The sequence below is a fragment of the Puma concolor genome, chromosome B1 (assembly GCF_028749965.1).
Source record: "Puma concolor isolate L17-30 chromosome B1, mPumCon1.1.hap2, whole genome shotgun sequence".
NCBI classification, from domain to species: domain Eukaryota; kingdom Metazoa; phylum Chordata; class Mammalia; order Carnivora; family Felidae; genus Puma; species Puma concolor.
The window spans coordinates 172,496,614-172,514,094 of NC_141670.1; the positions used below are offsets into that span (position 1 = coordinate 172,496,614).

At 39.8% G+C, this 17,481-nt stretch overlaps 1 protein-coding gene across 17 annotated transcripts in view; it reads right to left on the minus strand.

The window, feature by feature from the left end:
* Positions 1–4,542: 4,542 nt before the first annotated feature.
* LIMCH1 (LIM and calponin homology domains 1) overlaps positions 4,543–17,481 on the minus strand; it is a 331,834-nt gene continuing 318,895 nt past the window's right edge. For all 17 annotated transcript variants that reach the window (XM_086705163.1, XM_086705162.1, XM_086705161.1 and 14 more), the window contains 3 exons: positions 15,663–15,771; positions 13,350–13,452; positions 4,543–7,473 (listed from right to left, as the gene is read on the minus strand). In XM_086705163.1, the coding sequence (XP_086561289.1) occupies positions 7,448–7,473; positions 13,350–13,452; positions 15,663–15,771 (238 nt within the window). In that variant the 3' untranslated portion in view covers positions 4,543–7,447. The remainder of the gene's footprint in view (positions 7,474–13,349; positions 13,453–15,662; positions 15,772–17,481) is intronic.

The window sequence follows — 17,481 nt, forward strand, 5'->3', positions numbered from 1 at the left end:
TCTGATGTGGGACTTGAACCCACGAAGCATGAGATCGTGACCTGAGCCGAAGCTGGATGCTCAACCGACTGAGCCCCCCAGGTGCCCTTGTAATACACATTTTATCAGCAGTGTTGGAGTTCATACTGCTCCGTATCCTAACACTGGGTATCATCAAAGCTTTAGATTTTTATCAATTTGGTGCGTACAAAATGGCATCTCATAATGGTTATAATTTGCATTTCCTTCCTAATAAAACTGAATATATTTTTGCTTTTTTTTTACTGCTCATGTTTTCTATGATCTCACCATTCATGTCTTTTGTCCATTTTTTTATTCACTTATTTGTATTTTTCTTATCGAATTTTGAAGTTCTTTATATAGTTTGGATACTAATTCTTTGTTGGTTGTACGTGTGGCAAAACCTTTCTTGGCTTGTAGACATTTAAAAACTTTATTTCGGGGCGCCTGCGTGGCTCAGTCGGTTGAGCGTCCGACTTCAGCTCAGGTCACGATCTCGCGGTCGGTGAGCTCGAGCCCCGCATCGGGCTCTGGGCTGATGGCTCAGAGCCTGGAGCCTGCTTCTGATTCTGTGTCTCCCCCTCTCTCTGCCCCTCCCCCATTCATGCTCTGTCTCTCTCTGTCTCAAAAATAAATAAAACGTTAAAAAAAAAATTTAAAAACTTTATTTCTGTGGGGCACCTGGGTGGCTCAGTCAGTCAAGTGTCTGACTCTTCATTTCGGCTCAGGTTATGATTTCGCTGTTCGTGGAATGGGGCCCCGTATCGGGCTCTGCACTGACAGAGCCCCCTGCTTGCCCCCCGCCTCTCAAAATAAATAAACTTAAAAAAAAAAAAAGAATAAAAAAATAAAAATAAAACTTTTGTGATATAGAAGTTTTCAATTCTTAATATAATTGAATGTGTATTTTGGGAGATGTAGGGAGAGTCTTGTCTTACTGTTGTTTTCATTTACATTTTTTGATCACAAGTACAGTTAAACATTTGTTTCATGTTTACTGACCATTTAGAGTTCTTTTGTGTCCAGCTTTTTAATGTCCTTTTGCCCATTTTCTACTGATTTGTAAAGGACTTTGTATGTTGAAGATATTAACCTTTTGACTTATTTGTTGGGAAATATTTCCCCCAGTTTTTCATTACTTTTAAATTTTGCTTAAATTCCTTTTATTATGTATTTAAACATATTTAAACCTACCATTCTTTCTTTTCTTGCATTTTTGTTGCACTTAACACTTTAATTCATCTGGAATTAATTTTGTTGTGAAGAGGTGATACTCACTAATTGTTTCTCCTTTAGCCACTGATTTGTGATATCATTAATATACACTAACATTTTTATGTTTATTTGGGCCTATTTCTGGGCCGTATGCTTTGCTGTGTTAATTATAATGTTTATTAATTCTTGCCCAAGATATGCCCTTGTTTATTGTTATCTTTATAGTAAATTTTACTGTTTGGTAAGGCAAATTATTTTGATTCTTCCTTCATTTCAAACTTTCTTGGATCATCTCAGAATAGGCGTTCTGCATTTAGCTAATCAAACATTCCACTTGTTTCCCAGAGTGCTATTATACAAATAAGGTGTAGCTTCTCAGTCTTCACAGGATTAGAAAACGTGAAATATTATCATCAGAACTTTTCATAGAATCCGGAGCAACTGTTGAATGCTCCAGGAACAGAGCTCAGGATAGTAATTAATGCCTGGCCCATAGAGCATAGGAGTGCTGTGCTTGACAAAATGTTTGATGGGATTTTCTAGAGATGTACTTTGGTCACTTTCTAGCCACAGTATTTTCTAAACCAATGGGACTCACTGAAATAATTCTCTGTCTCCTTTGGTGGACAGTGAAGAAAATAGACTTTTTTCCTGCTGAAAAAATGGAATGTCTTGATTAAATGTATCAGTGACTCTGTAAGCAGGGAAATAATATTGTGATAGAGGAATCAACACGGTGTGCCTTCAGGGTCATCTCCCCACCCGAGTGGTTAGAAAGAGGCCCTTCCTTTGTTTAGGCCTTTTCTGTTGAATTTGAGAAAGTGGAGATCCAGTTGTGAAACAAAGGTTGGGCTGGACAAACGTGTTTTTCCCAGCTCTGGAAAGCAGACTTGGGGAGGGTAGAGAGGGTTTGGAGGTGTTGTGTGTCAGGGTAGAGGCCTTTGGGGCTTTGGCCAGGAGTGTGGATGGCTGGAGAGAGACTCTTTAGCCTCCACTCCAGCAAACACCAAGATACCCAAGGTCAAGTCACAAGGGCCAGATTTATTCTCTCTTCTCAAAGAGATCAAACCCTAGGGGATAAAAATGGAATTCCAGGTCCATCTGAAAATTTTGTAAGTGCAAATTTACTATAAAAAGAATGTTCTCCTTCCATTTGAATGTAGACTAAATTCTGCCAAATTCCACCTGTGCTCAGAAGTCCTCCTAGTTGGTCTCACGTGAGATCCCAGACACAAGAGCCAGGCACAGTTGGGTAGGAGGTGAACTTAAATCACCCGGATTGGGGACAGCTGGTGAAATACACAATGATATAAAATCTTACACACATCCAGAATAAGTCACTTGTTCCTCTTACACCTCCATCTCTCATCTATAAAATAGGGGTATATTCTCACATGCCAAAAATGCTTTTTGATAAAACGATGTTGGCAAAACTACATTTGACGAAATGATGCTTAAGAACTTGAGGAAAGGGGCGCCTGGGTGGCTCAGTCGGTTAAGCGTCCATCTCTTGATTTCGGCTCAGGTCATGATCTGATGGTTCGCAAGATCGAGCCCCGCATAGGGCTGTGCTGATAGCATGGAGCCTGCTTGGGATTCTGTCTCCCTTTCTCTCTCTGCCCTCCCCCCACCCCTCCCCGCCAATAAATACATAAACTTTATAAAAAAAGTAGTTTAGGAAAAAATTCTACTTTGTCATGTACACACACTTTGCTGTCCTTTTGAGTCACTCAGAAGAAAGGAGGAAACTATTAAGGGGAAGGGCATGGTTCGGCAAAACACTGCACGTGGGTGTTTAGAAAATAGCCATCTTTGGTGACAACACACAAATAATGCTGCCCCAAAGTGGTAGGAGTTGTAGCAAGACACCCAGCTGATTGATGACTCATTAGTTTCCTTCTCGGAATGACTCAAGAAACTCTGCAAGTAAATATGTTGCTTAGGCATTTCTTGATATGTTTGTCAAAGGAAATGACACGTAGGAGAGCAAATTAGTAGTAGCAGATAGATAAGCAAAGAGAAGATGTCATTGGTTGCAAACTGGTGGCCTGAGAACAAACTTAGACCTGCAGATGTGTTTTGTGGTTGGTATATGTTGCAAAATGTTTTGAATTGTTGTCAACATTGAAAAAGCTGGAGATTTCATAGGAAAACAATTGTTTGGCGTCCCGGTAGCTGCCTCTTTCTTTAGACAGAACTGTTCATTTGTCAGTTGGCTGTAGTCCACACCACGCAGTAATATCCACTTTTGGTTCCTATTTACGGTGCATAACTGGTCCCTGTGGTCACTTGAGTTTGTAGCCCCTGACTTAGGTAATGCCAAAGGTTGGGGAGGGATCCTTTGGGGTCTAGATCAGGACCCTAAGAGGAAGTCCTTACATCTTGAAGAAAGTCAATGGAAAGAAAGCTAGCTCAGCATATCTGAGGTAGAATGTTATTCTTTTAATAAAGACATTCTTTAGAGATCACATGTTGTAAGAACAATCTTGTCTTTGTTTTGAAATGCATTGTAGCTGAATGGACTCTCATTTAAATAACGGATATATGACACCACTCTGATGGCAAGTGAAAGTTTCTTATGAAAGGGAAAGGATTCACTTATCTATGGAAACAGTAGCAACTGCTAACTGCCTACCAAACTTTGCAAAAAGAATCAGAGTACGACTGGTGGTGGCAGTTAGAACGCTGCATTTTAGAGCAATGGGGACTTTCACAGAATTTACTTGCTATTGTTAAGTATGCACACTTTCCTGTCCTTACAAATCTGGAACAGAGGGCCAGGCAAGATACATGTGTACTTTGGAAAGTTCACAGCATCAGCTGGAAGCCACTGTTGAGCAGAATATTTCCTGGTTCAACAGAGAAAAAAAGCCCTCAGTAAAATGACTGTATACAGTGAGAGGGAACATTGGAGAAGTGCTGAGGACAGTGGCAGAATCTAGCCACTTTAAGGCGTTGGCTTGGTTCTCTCTAGCCAGTGTTGGAAATTGACCATCATTTGGTTGCTTCAGATAATCTCCACTGGCATTTGCATGGTCTCTCCTGGTAATTGTGTGTCTCCTTTTAAGGAGTCTGAATCCTTCAGTGCAAGGCACTTCCTTAGTGACTCCTACAACCAGCTGCTAAGTTTGACTTGCCCTCAATAGTTGACCTCAAAAACGTATCAAGATGCATATGCAAATATGTATCATTGCCATCATCTGACCATATAACCTTGGACCTAAAGCTACCAGAGAGCGCGAGGGGGGGGGGGGGGGGCTTGATTCTCTCTTCCCCAAGTATGAAAGCTGAGCCCTCAACCCCCCTCCAAATTAATGGAATACAAAGTTGATTTGAGTATTTTATTTATAAATGTACATTTACTATAAAAGCTGTTGCATTTTAGACAACTTTTAATTTTTTTTTTTTTTTACTATTTCTCAGAGGCATTTTAGAATAAATATTTTAAATGAAGGTTAGTATAACTGATATAGAACATTGGTCCACCCAGAACAGTAGCATCTTTTGGACGGACTCACACATGAGGTGGATCGTTTCAGTCTGTTAAGTCTTACATTGTGTATAGATAACTATATTACGTATTGCATTAATAACACTACATAGAAAGAATGGGGAAATGACATGAAAATTTGCTAGTGAAAAACAAAGAGTGACCCATTTTTCCTTAAGGAAGAGAAAGGACTAGCTTTTGGAGTATGAGGGGAAAAAATCAGATCTATTTCCTCAGGAACAATAAATCACTCACTTGCCTCATCTGTTTTTTAAACGAACACATTTACATTGTAGCTCAACAGAGCAGAGCATTTTTTTTTCCCTGGGATCTCAAAGATTATTTGAAAAGAAATAGATCATACTCATTATGCTGCATTGGAAAAAACAAGATCTAGTCTGCCCAAGCTGCCATGTAACAGACTCCAAATGAAATCTAAATCAAATATAAATAGAAACAGTTGGCAATTAGAATTTAGAAAATGTTGGAGATTATTCTGTGCTGGTGACTATTGTTCATTATGGGAAAGCACATTTCGCAGTTGGGAGAATGGGGCTTTATTTTTCTTGACTCGATTCAGGCTTCAATACATGTACAATGAGTCTCACTAAGAAATATGTATAAATGGGTTTGTGAAACCAGAAGAGAATGTGCAATATTCATATAATCCTTACATAACGGATGAGTTCCACATGTAAAAAGTATTCTATAAAAATCGGTTATGAATGATCATATTGTACATGTTTTGTGCATTACTTGTGGTAAAGTACTCTGCTAATATCATGCAAAGTGTAAACATCCACATTATCAAAATATTTAATAAAACATGCAGGTGGTTAATCAAAATATTGAACTTAATCTGTACATTTTCAAAACTTTTTACTTTTTAATTTTTTTTCTATTTTTCTTTTTCTTTTTTTTTTTCTTTTCTTTTTCTTTTTTCCTGTAAGACAGCAAACACCTCCATGGGAAGTCTTGGTGACTTGGAAGTGACTTCATCTCCGCAATGTACTGCATCCATAATTCATCACTGACTATGTGCAACAGCTTTGCATTTTATAAGGCACAATTTTTTAATGAAATGATGTATAAATTTCAATCTAACAATAGCTCATCCAAATGACAAAATGGTCAAAATACCTCCAGTGGCTGAGGAAATTTCTGCACTTACATGGAACCCGCATGCAGAGAACAGTCTAGCATGTAAATAAATAATTGCTAGCCATACCAAATAAGACACAGAAAAAAATTATTGCTTACACAACAGAAAAACAGCTACTTGATCTCTTTTTATGACTACATTAACCTATTAGGAGTATATCCATAGTCTACATTCACAAAATATCATCCTCACTTATTTGCCATCATTTTAAGGCAGAATAAATAGTTCCCCTTTCCCCAGTCTTAAAGAAAACAGCCTGGAGATCTAAAACGTGATGCTCTTTAGTAACTTGATTCCTTTCTTGGCCAGCTGAAACTCATCACACAGGGCAAAAAGTCAACCCAGCTCTCCACAAGAGTTCCTCTCTAAACGTCTCCAGGAGCAAGGTCCAGAATTCTCGATAGTAAAGAGAGTTGGTGATAAAGGAGAATGGAAGAGACCAGTCGTCCACTGCAGTGGGTGGGGCACGATGTGGACTGTAGGTTCTTGCTGATCACACGTCAGTGGCTTATCACAACATATGTCATCGGATCCTACCAGGAGGGACTTAATGCTTTTCTTTAGACACCCGTGCTTCAGGCCCTCAAGGAGAACTTGCAGGCAAGGGTGCGCAGTGGCCACACCTAACGACAGACTGATCTCGATGACAGCTTCCGTATGCCCCCTATTGAGTCTCTTAGTCAATCTACAGCCTGAAGAGAAGCCGGCAACGAAGCTCTCATGGCTATCACTGGCCCACCACTCTTCTCAAGATTAAACTTCCTCACAGATTTTGGTGATGACTTTGGAAATGATGACTGAGATATTTCCCTATGGTTCCTTCCTACCCTTGGGCAATGTCCCAGAGTGTATGTCTAGCCGATATTGGGAGGGTTCTCTTTATCTAATATAGACCAGCCTATATTAATGACGTAACTTCCAAAGCACACAAAATCTAACACTAACGGTGCAATAATTTATTGGTATGACTTCTACCTCAAAAGGTAAGTAACAAATGGTTCAGGATTACAGTATACATTATCAGACTAGCGTCTCTGCGTTAAAAACAAGTTATAGCTCAGAGCTATATGATGTGATTTTTAGTTTCCGAAATGCATGAATCGTATGCTTCTGTCTCAGAAGAGCACATATCTCAAAATTGGCATGCCTTGCACTTTCTGCAGCTCCATTCTGTAAACATGAAGTGTTTGATTCCTAGAAAGACTAAAATAAAACAGGTATATTGTATCATTTACCTCATTAATTCTCAGAGAAGAGAATGAACACATTTGAAACCATAAGCCTGGTGGCCCATGCTGCGATCTGTTTGTGAACTACAGGATCATTACAGTTCAGTATTCTTTTGTATATTCTGTGCAAATGCAAAACCAAAACAAAATCAAAATCAAAACCAAAACCAAAACAAAAACCGGAAGAACACAAACACTGTGCTACAAAAGAACAGATACCATCTTTAGGAATAGCCTTTCAAAAATTAGATAAATGCCGAGCAGCCCCTGCACTTGGGATTTTGTTAAACGGTTGCCAGGGGACACGCTCCATAAAGAAACGGTGAGTAATCTGGAAGCTTGAAAACCACGTCACAATGTTGTGGGCTGGCCAGCACCTGTGACAAAGAACACAGAGTAACATTTGGTTAAAGGACTCCACGCTTCTTGCCTCAGAACATTTAGACATTTCCAGTATCAGTAATGACCTATGCCCAAATCTCTTCTCTCTAGGAGGGGAATCTTGTCTCACTCTGCTACTCAAAGTGTGGCCCCAGGAAAAGCAGTATTGACATCACCTGAGCTTGTGAGAAATGCCCTCCTTGAGTCCCATCCCAGAACTTAACATCCTAAATCAGATGATCTTCATCAAGTTTTCTACATTGTCTTCTGGGGCAAATAAGCAAGAAAATAATCTCTCTTCTCTGTTTCTTTAGGTTTTGGTTTCTCTAAGAATAAAAACATTGCAACATCTGTAGCATCTGATCCACATGTGAACTTTTATAAATAGGATTGCTCGATTTAGTAAATAAAAATACGGAACGCCCCATAAAATTTGAATTTCAGGTAAACAACAAATATTGTTTTAGTGTAAGTGTATCCCATGTGATAGTTGAGAGATATTTGTGCTAAATCCTGACCATGCAATATTTGGGACACACACGTACTAAAAAAAAAAAAAAAAAAGGTCATTGTTTATCTGAAATTCAAATTTAATAGGGCAGAAAAAATTTAATGCGCATCTTGTATTTTATCTGGCGAAGGATGGTTTGGGTTCCGTATTTCCTGCTGAAACCTTCACAAAGTTTCTCCTTCATTTTAGGCGCCACAGTTGTAATGAGGCGATCGTGACACTGGAAAAGACCCCGGGGATTTTGTTTTAAATGCATTTCACCAGAGTAAATGATGGAACAGCCACAGAGGCACAGTCATCCAACACCCAAGCACAAATGGCACAAGTTAGCCACGTGACGTGACGGCTTGATTTGTGACAGGTAATTTGTTTTGCACTTCCATTCCCATTTACATATGAACTTAAAAACTGTTTACATTGCTTTTAGGAATTGCATTTTAATATGCTGTTATGCTGTTTTTCCCCTCCAAGAGAAAAATTTCATTTAAATGTGACTAGTTACTTGAAGAAAATAGGATTATATATTCAGGTTTTATTATTCCACACAATGAAATTATTTTGTTTCACTTAGAATGCCTATGATGTAAACCACCTCTCACATCTACCCATCTCCCCTATTTGCAACTCAGATCCAAATCAAATAAAAAAGAAAGAAAAATGGTTTTTAGCCATTTCTTTCCATTCTGCCTCTTTTTATTGCATCTGGGATATACTCAACCAATTCAAGTGTATTTATACTTCTCAAGCCAGTTATTACCTCCTCTACTATTCACTCTTAAGCTATATTTTTCTTCTTCTGACACCAAAAGAGAAGTGCTATGCTCAGGTATGCTGGTCATTGTCCCTGTCATGTGCTGAGTAAAGTTTAGCCCAAAATACTATTACTATTTATCTGGAAAAATAAACATGAGAGAAGAGTTAGGAAAACCTGGAAAGAATAATTGGAGACAAAGTGGCCATTATTACTCAGTATTAAAACATATTATGAAGCTATAATAATTAAAACTGTACAATATGAGAAAATAAGTTAGTAAGACATAATAAAACATCCAGAAATAGATCCAAATATTTATGGGAACTTAGTTTATGAGAAAGCTGGCATTTCAAATTGGTGAGAACGAAAGGGATTATTATATCATATTTGTATGACTTCTAATTGGGAATAAAATAAGTCTGGATATCTATCTCATTTCTTATCCTAAGATACATTTCTGATGATTGTATACTTATATGTGAAAAGGAAAATAACAATTCTAGGAGGAATCTCAGCTAAACCCTTGGAGTGGTGAAAGTTCTCCTAAATAGGAAGCAAAACCCAGAATCCAAAAACTAACTAACTAACTAACGATATGTTTAATTACCTTAAGTGAAAATCTTTTCTATGACAAAAGTTCACAAAGTGGAAAGACCAATGACAACTGCAATAAGCAGCAAATATAAAATAAAGGGAAAATTTCTTTAAAAAATTTTTTTTAATGTTTATTTTTGAGAGAGAAAGACAGAGAGAGAGACAGAGCACAAGTCCGGGAGGAACAGAGAGAGAGGGAGACACAGAATCCGAAGCAGGTTCCAGCCTCTGAGCTGTCAGCACAGAGCTCTACGTGGGGCTTGAACTCACGAACCGTGAAGACATGACCTGAGCCCGAAGTTGGATGCTCAACTGACTAAGCCACCCAGGTGCCCTGAAAATTTCCTTAACATACAAAGATCAAGTCGTTCAGATCAAGTGTCAATAGAACAATGGGTAAAAGGTAGAGAAGAAAGATAAATTTTTTATAGCAAAAAAATAAATGGTCAATAAACACAGGAAGAGATGCTCAAATTCACTTATAGTTAAAAGACATACAGATCAAAGCAATGAGGTTTTCTCTTTCTAACATAACAGAGTGGAAATTTAAAAAGTTTGATGAGGGGCGCCTGGGTGGCGCAGTCGGTTAAGCGTCCGACTTCAGCCAGGTCACGATCTCGCGGTCCGTGAGTTTGAGCTCCGCGTCAGGCTCTGGGCTGATGGCTCGGAGCCTGGAGCCTGTTTCCGATTCTGTGTCTCCCTCTCTCTCTGCCCCTCCCCCGTTCATGCTCTGTCTCTCTCTGTCCCAAAAATAAATAAAAACGTTGAAAAAAAAAAATTTAAAAAAAAAAAAAAAATAAAAAGTTTGATGATATCCAGAAGCGACACAGCATGGAGAGAGAAAGAGGCTCTCTCATACACTTTGCAGGGAAAGTGCGCTTTTCTGGAAGATAATGGGCCACGTTGCCTGAAAATTTTAAAAGCACATGATGGTTGGCGGTCCCATGGCTCAGAATCTACCCTACAGATAGGCTTTCAACTGTTCATGAAGACATATATACACGGACGTTCACTGGAGCCTTTACAAAAATATCTAAAAACTGGAAACAACCAAAGCACCCATTCATGGAGAATTAGTTTTAAATTATGGTAAGTCCATACAATGGGATGGTATTCAGGAATTAAAAAGCCTTTGAAAAGAATGTGGAGAAAGAATACGTTATATGAAAAAACTGCTGTAATATATCATTAAGTTAAAAACAAGAGCCACAAAATGAACAGAACATTTGACTATGCGATTAGCTTTGTGAAAACAATACATGTGTAGGTAGACGTATTGCACACATACGCATTTGTGTGTATGTGTGTGGGTACACGTATATAAACGTACACTCTGTCCCTCTCTCACAGTGGTTAATTTTGGAGACTTTCACTTTTAATTTGGTATCTTTTTAAACAACCCAGTTTTCTAACCTTATGCCATTCATAATTTTATTTACTTTTTCTTTTGAATGTCTATAGAAATGATCTAGGCAGGGAAGTGATGAGCCTTCTTGCTTTCTTCTTACTATCTAAAGAAAAACAATCCTGGGAAAATATTAATTATAAATATAAAATAAACAAAAAAAATCCTTTTAGTCTGCCTCCAATCACTTTTTAATTTTTCATCTTACCAGACTATTACAAATCATAGACTATTCCAACTCCATGGTTCTTGTCTTTAGATTTGGAATTAAAAGCAGTTAAATTTTTTTATAGATACGCAAGAAAAAAATTGCTGGCCTAGATCCAAAAACCTAGTTTCCAAAAGAAATGACAATGAGTCACCCAATGTCTCAATCAAAATAAAAATCTGGATGAAAACAGGTCACTGTCACCCAGAGGTGGGTTCAGGTTTGTTCTCTGCTGACATCCTTCAAGCACTTTAAATTATGACAGAAATGCACATTTACACTACGTTTAAAATCTGGCTCAACAGTCCTTCAACGTAACAGTGCCCTCTTCTGGTTCTATGGTTCACATTCATCTGGTTCACAGAGGTTGAGAAAAATGTATGGAATTTACGGAAGGTGATTGAAAAAATCACTTTGAAATCTGGGAGGAAAGCGTTTACTTCTCCATTCTAATGTATAAAAACAAAACAAACAAAAATACAGTTTGAATAAATATATTTAATTACTATATATTATATATGTATGTATACTTACAGATTATACACAGTATACTGTTTTTTTGTTGTTGTTGTTGATTTTATGGACTTTAGCTCTTTTTCAAGATTTTTCAAGATTTATATATATCATATATGAATAATACATAATATAAAATTAAATTCAATATTATGTATTATAATTACTTTCTCTAGGGGCACCTGGGTGGCTTAGTCAGTTAAGTGTCTGGCTTTTTATTTCACCTCAGGTCATGCTCTCATGGTTTGTGGGTTCAAGCCCCATGTCAGGCCCTGTGCTGACAGCATGGAACCTGCTTGGGATTCTCTCTCTCTCCCTCTCTCTGCCCCTCCCCTGCTTGCACTCTCTCTCTTTCTCTCTCTCTCCCTCTCTCTCTCTCCTGTCTCTCTCTCTCAAAAATAAATATACATTTTTAAAAAGCTTAAAATTAAAATCTCTATATAATATGTGGTATAAATAGTTCAGTTTGAGGGCAGAAGCTCAAAGTTGGAACTGTTTTGATTTTAAGTCAAACATTTATCACAGATCAAAACCACCTGGGTTTGATCCAATTCTTATTTCCCATTATTTATTTAAAAAAAAATTTTTTTTTTCCAACGTTTATTTATTTTTGGGACAGAGAGAGACAGAGCATGAACGGGGGAGGGGCAGAGAGAGAGGGAGACACAGAATCGGAAACAGGCTCCAGGCTCTGAGCCATCAGCCCAGAGCCTGACGCGGGGCTCGAACTCACGGACCGCGAGATCGTGACCTGGCTGAAGTCGGACGCTCAACCGACTGCGCCACCCAGGCGCCCCTCCCATTATTTATTAAAATAGGAATACGCCTCTCTGAATTTAGTAAATCTATAGCAATAAGACAACTTAATTTCAATTGTACTCTTAAAATCTTCAGGCTTGCAGATTTAGAGACCTGTTAAAAAAGACCAAAAATGTCCCTTCACTTACTTTGAAAAACGATAAAAGATTCTTGCATTTCAAACTCCATCTCTTCACTCCCATTTTTTTCTTAAAGGTAGAATTTCTGACTGAATTTGCTAGACGTCTCCTGGTATCTAGGTTGCCCACCAGAAGGACTGTGGGCAGAAGGACTTATGATGGAGAGAGGATTCAGAGGCGAGCCACTGGCTACTTGCAGAATTTTCTGAAAAGCAGCTGGGCAACAGCACCCCCTGGTGCCCTCGAAACCAACAAGAACCTTCTATGGTTTTAGACCCAGACATGACCAGAGGGCAGGCTGCTCAAAGGAGCTTCAGGGCAGCACGGATTTGTCAAGCTCTGTTTGTGTCCTCAGGTGTTTTGGAGGAAGGTGGGGTGGGGATTCACAGAGAAGTAGAACCCATCACTTTGTCTCTAAAGGAGCTTTTAATTTAGTGGGGAACAAAACCAGATCATGTCATGAAACTCCTGAGTGCAGGGAATGCAGACATTGCGGAGTTGGTGCTTGATCAGATGAACACTGGAGAGCCACTGTTCACATTTAAACCATCCCAAATGGTGCTGGTCTTCTAAAGATATGCCTCTACAAATGAGGAGTGTTTCACAGACCTTGTTATCTTTCTTCTATCTCACCCAAATCTCTATGGTGAGCTCAAGCAAGGTCTCAAACTTAGTCTACAGTTTTTACCTGCTGGTGTACTAATGGATAAAAACATTTTTTCCGGATAAAAAGAATTTGGCCCACACAGTAAATGTCACTTCCAGTAGGAAACAAATGGTAAACAGATTATTTCATTATTGTTTCTTTCACCTAGATGCTAATAAATCTTACCCTCAGAGTAGGTATGTCAATCGATGAGGAGGTTGAATTCCTAAATTGGGTTCTGTAAGAGGCATGTGATCGCACTCACTCATTTTGAAGCATCCTTCCCCACACCCCAGTACTTACTTCTGGATCGCATGTAGCAATCATTACAATTTAGAAGACCATTTCGAATCCTAACATCCGTCCCGCTTACTGCATCTCCAAGCTGTCCTTTACAAATTCCACACTGTAGGGCAGAAAGAACAGAACTTATAAGGTGTACGAGAAGTCATTTCTTTATAATGCTTAGCTGTGGTTCCCACAAATACACAACAATCACGTGTACAACCTCCACATGTGTTGTGTTAGATGCCGCACCACGAGCTGACTTACAGCCACAACACGCTTCTAGCAATTTATCCTAGCTCCTTGTATTTTACAGAGAAGGACACTGGTTCAGAGGCTCCCTGACTTGTTCGGGGCTGGAAAGCTGGTAGGTGATGTCAGGTTGGTCCCAAATCAAGACAGAACAGCCACTTCAAACAGATGAATCCACGACCAATGGATTATCAGTTGACACTTGTCTGTGAATAATCTTTAAATGCTTTCCAGAATTGTTGGCCTGTTCTACCGGATCAGGATTACTAGGAAGCAGCGATTCCATTTTACATTTCCATACTAAAAGCAGTAACATCCAGAGTAACAAACCCGCTGGGAATAGAACACCTCTTAGCAAAGTCAGCCCGAGTGCAGGAGGAGACTGGGGGCTAAACCGCACTGGTTGGAGCAGAGAAAGTGGCAATGGGGGTTGGTTCAAAGGCCAGCCTCTTGCGGGGGTGTGTGTGTGGGGGGGGCATTAAGACCCAGATCACAAGTAGAGGGCCAGCCTCAGACTCATGCTCCGAGGTCACCAGGGGCAGAGGAAAGCTTCATCCAAATGACGTGAGAAGCTCCGACTTCGCAGGGGTTGGGGGATAAATCTAAGAGGTGATGTGCCTTAAGCGTCAGACCAGCTCCAGGAAGTGAATAATTAGAGAGAATGAAGGCCTTGACAGCTAAGAAGGCAAGTCTCCAATCCGTTGAGAAACTGCAAAGACTCTTTGCCATCTGGATTATTTCAAGTTCAGAGAAGGTCTCTGAGAACAAACTGGTGTTGGAATATGTTACCTTGGCATTGTCATGAAATTTTAAAAAGTATATTCTTTGAGCCTCAAAACACTCTGAGACAATTTAGGATATACATTGTCTAGCTTCGTTTTACAATGAGAATATTGATAAATTGAGTCTAATTAAGTACCCATGTAGTGTTTTGCCCATGATAAGTCTTACTTTCCAGTAATTACTGCTAGATTATTAAATAACATCAGTAATTCACTCACTTTCTCTGAGCTAATAGGTAAAGTGGGAGTTATTTTAAACCCATGCAAGTTTACTTCATAGCTGAAAAAACCATCAACAAAGAAACAGAACAAAATTCAAGAGGGGGAAAGAAAGCGTGTTAGATTAATGAAGAGGAAAAAATGACTCTTGTTTAGAGTTTGAGGGTTTAGCTTCAAAATTAGATATTAACTTGAACTGTGTCCATGAGTGAAAAACAAAAAGGAAATGCTGAAACAGAACAACTTGTAAGTTTTGTAATAAATGAGCTAGAAGTGGTTAGCGCACCTCCTTTTAGCGGGGGATCTGGGATTAGAACCTAGGCTTCCTCATTTTCAATGTATTTATCAACTCATTCATTGAAAGCTATTTACTGACACCATCTCTGCCAGGTTCAGAGGAAATCGTGGTGAGCTGGACAGACACGGTCCCTTATGGAGCTGACAGTTTATTTGAGGAGATGATAATTACACATTTAAAAAGGTGAGAGACAAGGACCATGAAAGGCTCTCTAAGGACCTGTAACACAGGCAGCTGACTTAGTCTGGTGGGTAGGGCGGCTTCTCAGAGGGGGTGATATCAATCTGTCATCACAGGCATATTCGTTCGGAGACCTACAATTCTGCAACTAGCTATTAACCATTTAATTGACAGAACATCTTTCATGAAGTCAAGGCAAAAACCCTTTGAGGTTAAGTCACTTGAGTGTCAGAAGCAGCGAAGATGTTATATTCCAAATAAATCCACATGACCTTCACAGATTCAGAGGTATCACTGTCCTGCCAGGGTGGCTTTCTCTGCTTCCTGCTGGAATATATGCTCTTTAGCAACGAAAACAGTCTTGGAAAGACACTGCGCAAATTGGTTTTGCTTCTTCTTGCCCGATATCCCAGAGGGATGTGCTGGAGGACAGTTTCATCCTGAAGGATGGGCTCCAAGAACAGCACTTCTGTACAACCTAGAGGGGCTGGCCTTCCAAGCAAAGGCTGTCAGGGATTCCAGGAGGTACTTTCTCAGCCCTGAACGATGCCAGAAGACATCACGGAGCTGCACTTGGGGAGGAGAGTGGTGCTTACATACCCGAAAGCACTGGATGTGGAAATAGAGCTGGAGGGTCTCAATGATCATTGCAGCTCCTTTACCCAAAGGGAGCCCACAGGACGAGCACAGCTTCTTCCCGCTGATGGACCTAGGTTTCAAAATATACGTAATAATCAAATGTTCATTTAGAATAGTTGGTCAAACACACAAACATGTAGCCTCATGTAAAAAAAAAAAAAAACACGGATTTTAAAAATGTTTATGTCATTAATGAAGTGGCGATTACTGAACTGATAATGAGCAGGAATTAAGCATTAGAGATGAGTTGCAAACAACTGCTAAATACAATAGGCTTCCACGATGGTATGGAATTTGGGGTGTGTGTGTGTGTGTGTGTGTGTGTGTTTCAGTTATTTGTTTTAAGAAGTCTATGTTGTGTCTGTTCAACCACAATGATTAAATGCCTTGAAATGATTCAATGTTATTTATCATAGGTTTTCTTAAGTCTGAAAAGATCATCAAATTTAGCTCCACTAAGGTTTCAGTGTTGCTTTAAAATGTTCTATAATTGGCTCATTGGCCCACTAGGGCATTTCTTTTAATTTATTAAGAAAAAAAGATTGGGGGGCTCCTGGGTGGCTCAGTTCGTGAGGCATCAGCTCAGGTCAGGATCTCCTAGTTTGTGGGTTTGAGCCCCACATCGGGGTCTGTGCTGACAGCTCAGAGCCTGGAGCCTCCTTTGGATTCTGTGTCTCCCTCCCTCTCTCTCTGCCCTTCGCCTGTTTGCACTCTGTCTCTCTCAAAAATAAACATTGAAAAATTTAAAAAGAAAAAGAAAAAAAAACTGTTGTGGCTGTTTAAAAATAGAGAAGCAACTGTGATACGTCCCAATAGGTACCAGGCAGACATGAGACCTACGCTATGCTCTGTCACCAAGTTCTATGATCTGGTGTAAAGAACTCACTTTGGGTTTCCCTTTCATTTTTAAAGTGAGAGGACTGGATTTATCTACCCACCACCTCTTCCAGTGCAAACACTCTGTGCCTCCATGAGCTGGGCACTGGCTGTCTCTGTGCACTGTAAGCAGCCGGAGGGCCTGGGCCGAGTCTCCCCCATCTCTGCTACCCTTGCAGCCTCTAGCACAGGGCCCACCACCGGACTAGAATGGGACCCCGCAGACAGCACTAGAGGGCTGTCCTCTAAGGCAGCTTTCCCATGACTAAGATCAGATTGCAACGATGCCTACTGTCTGGAAAGCTCTTGGAATTACACAAGACATTTAAAAATCTGACATTTCATTCCAAAGCCAACAGGGTAAAGAGGAACTGAAGAAACAGAAAGGAAGACAAAAGAAAAGAGGAAGAGTTGCTCCAAGCAAACTCTATTTATTAGGATTTCCCTCTTATCCGGTAGTTAAATGAAATCTCCAAATCAAAGAAAACATCTGAGTACTCAGCGATTGTCTCTCCCGTGAATGGGAACTCAGGCAGCTTTTAAGAATATCATGGGGCCCAATTAATGTCCAGAAGCAATCATGACAGAGCTTGAGTGGGGTAAAGAGAAGGATGAAGTTTCGCAGCTAGCCCCCGCCCGGTTCACTGTAAGAGCCATCAGCAGACCTTGCCTAGAAGGACCAGGCCAACTCGGAGGGAGAGGCGCCGGCTGAGGAGCCCAGCAATTGTCTAGTGGATTTTATTATTAGATTGCAGGTCTGCACAATGTAATTAAAGCCCTATGGCCAAATCCGTGCCAACATCATACACTTGGCCTTTTCTATCATGGGCTGAGAAAATCTGCAGGCGGATGGCGACTGTATTCTTTCCTCTTGTCCGTGTGTGTGTGTGTGTGTGTGTGTGTG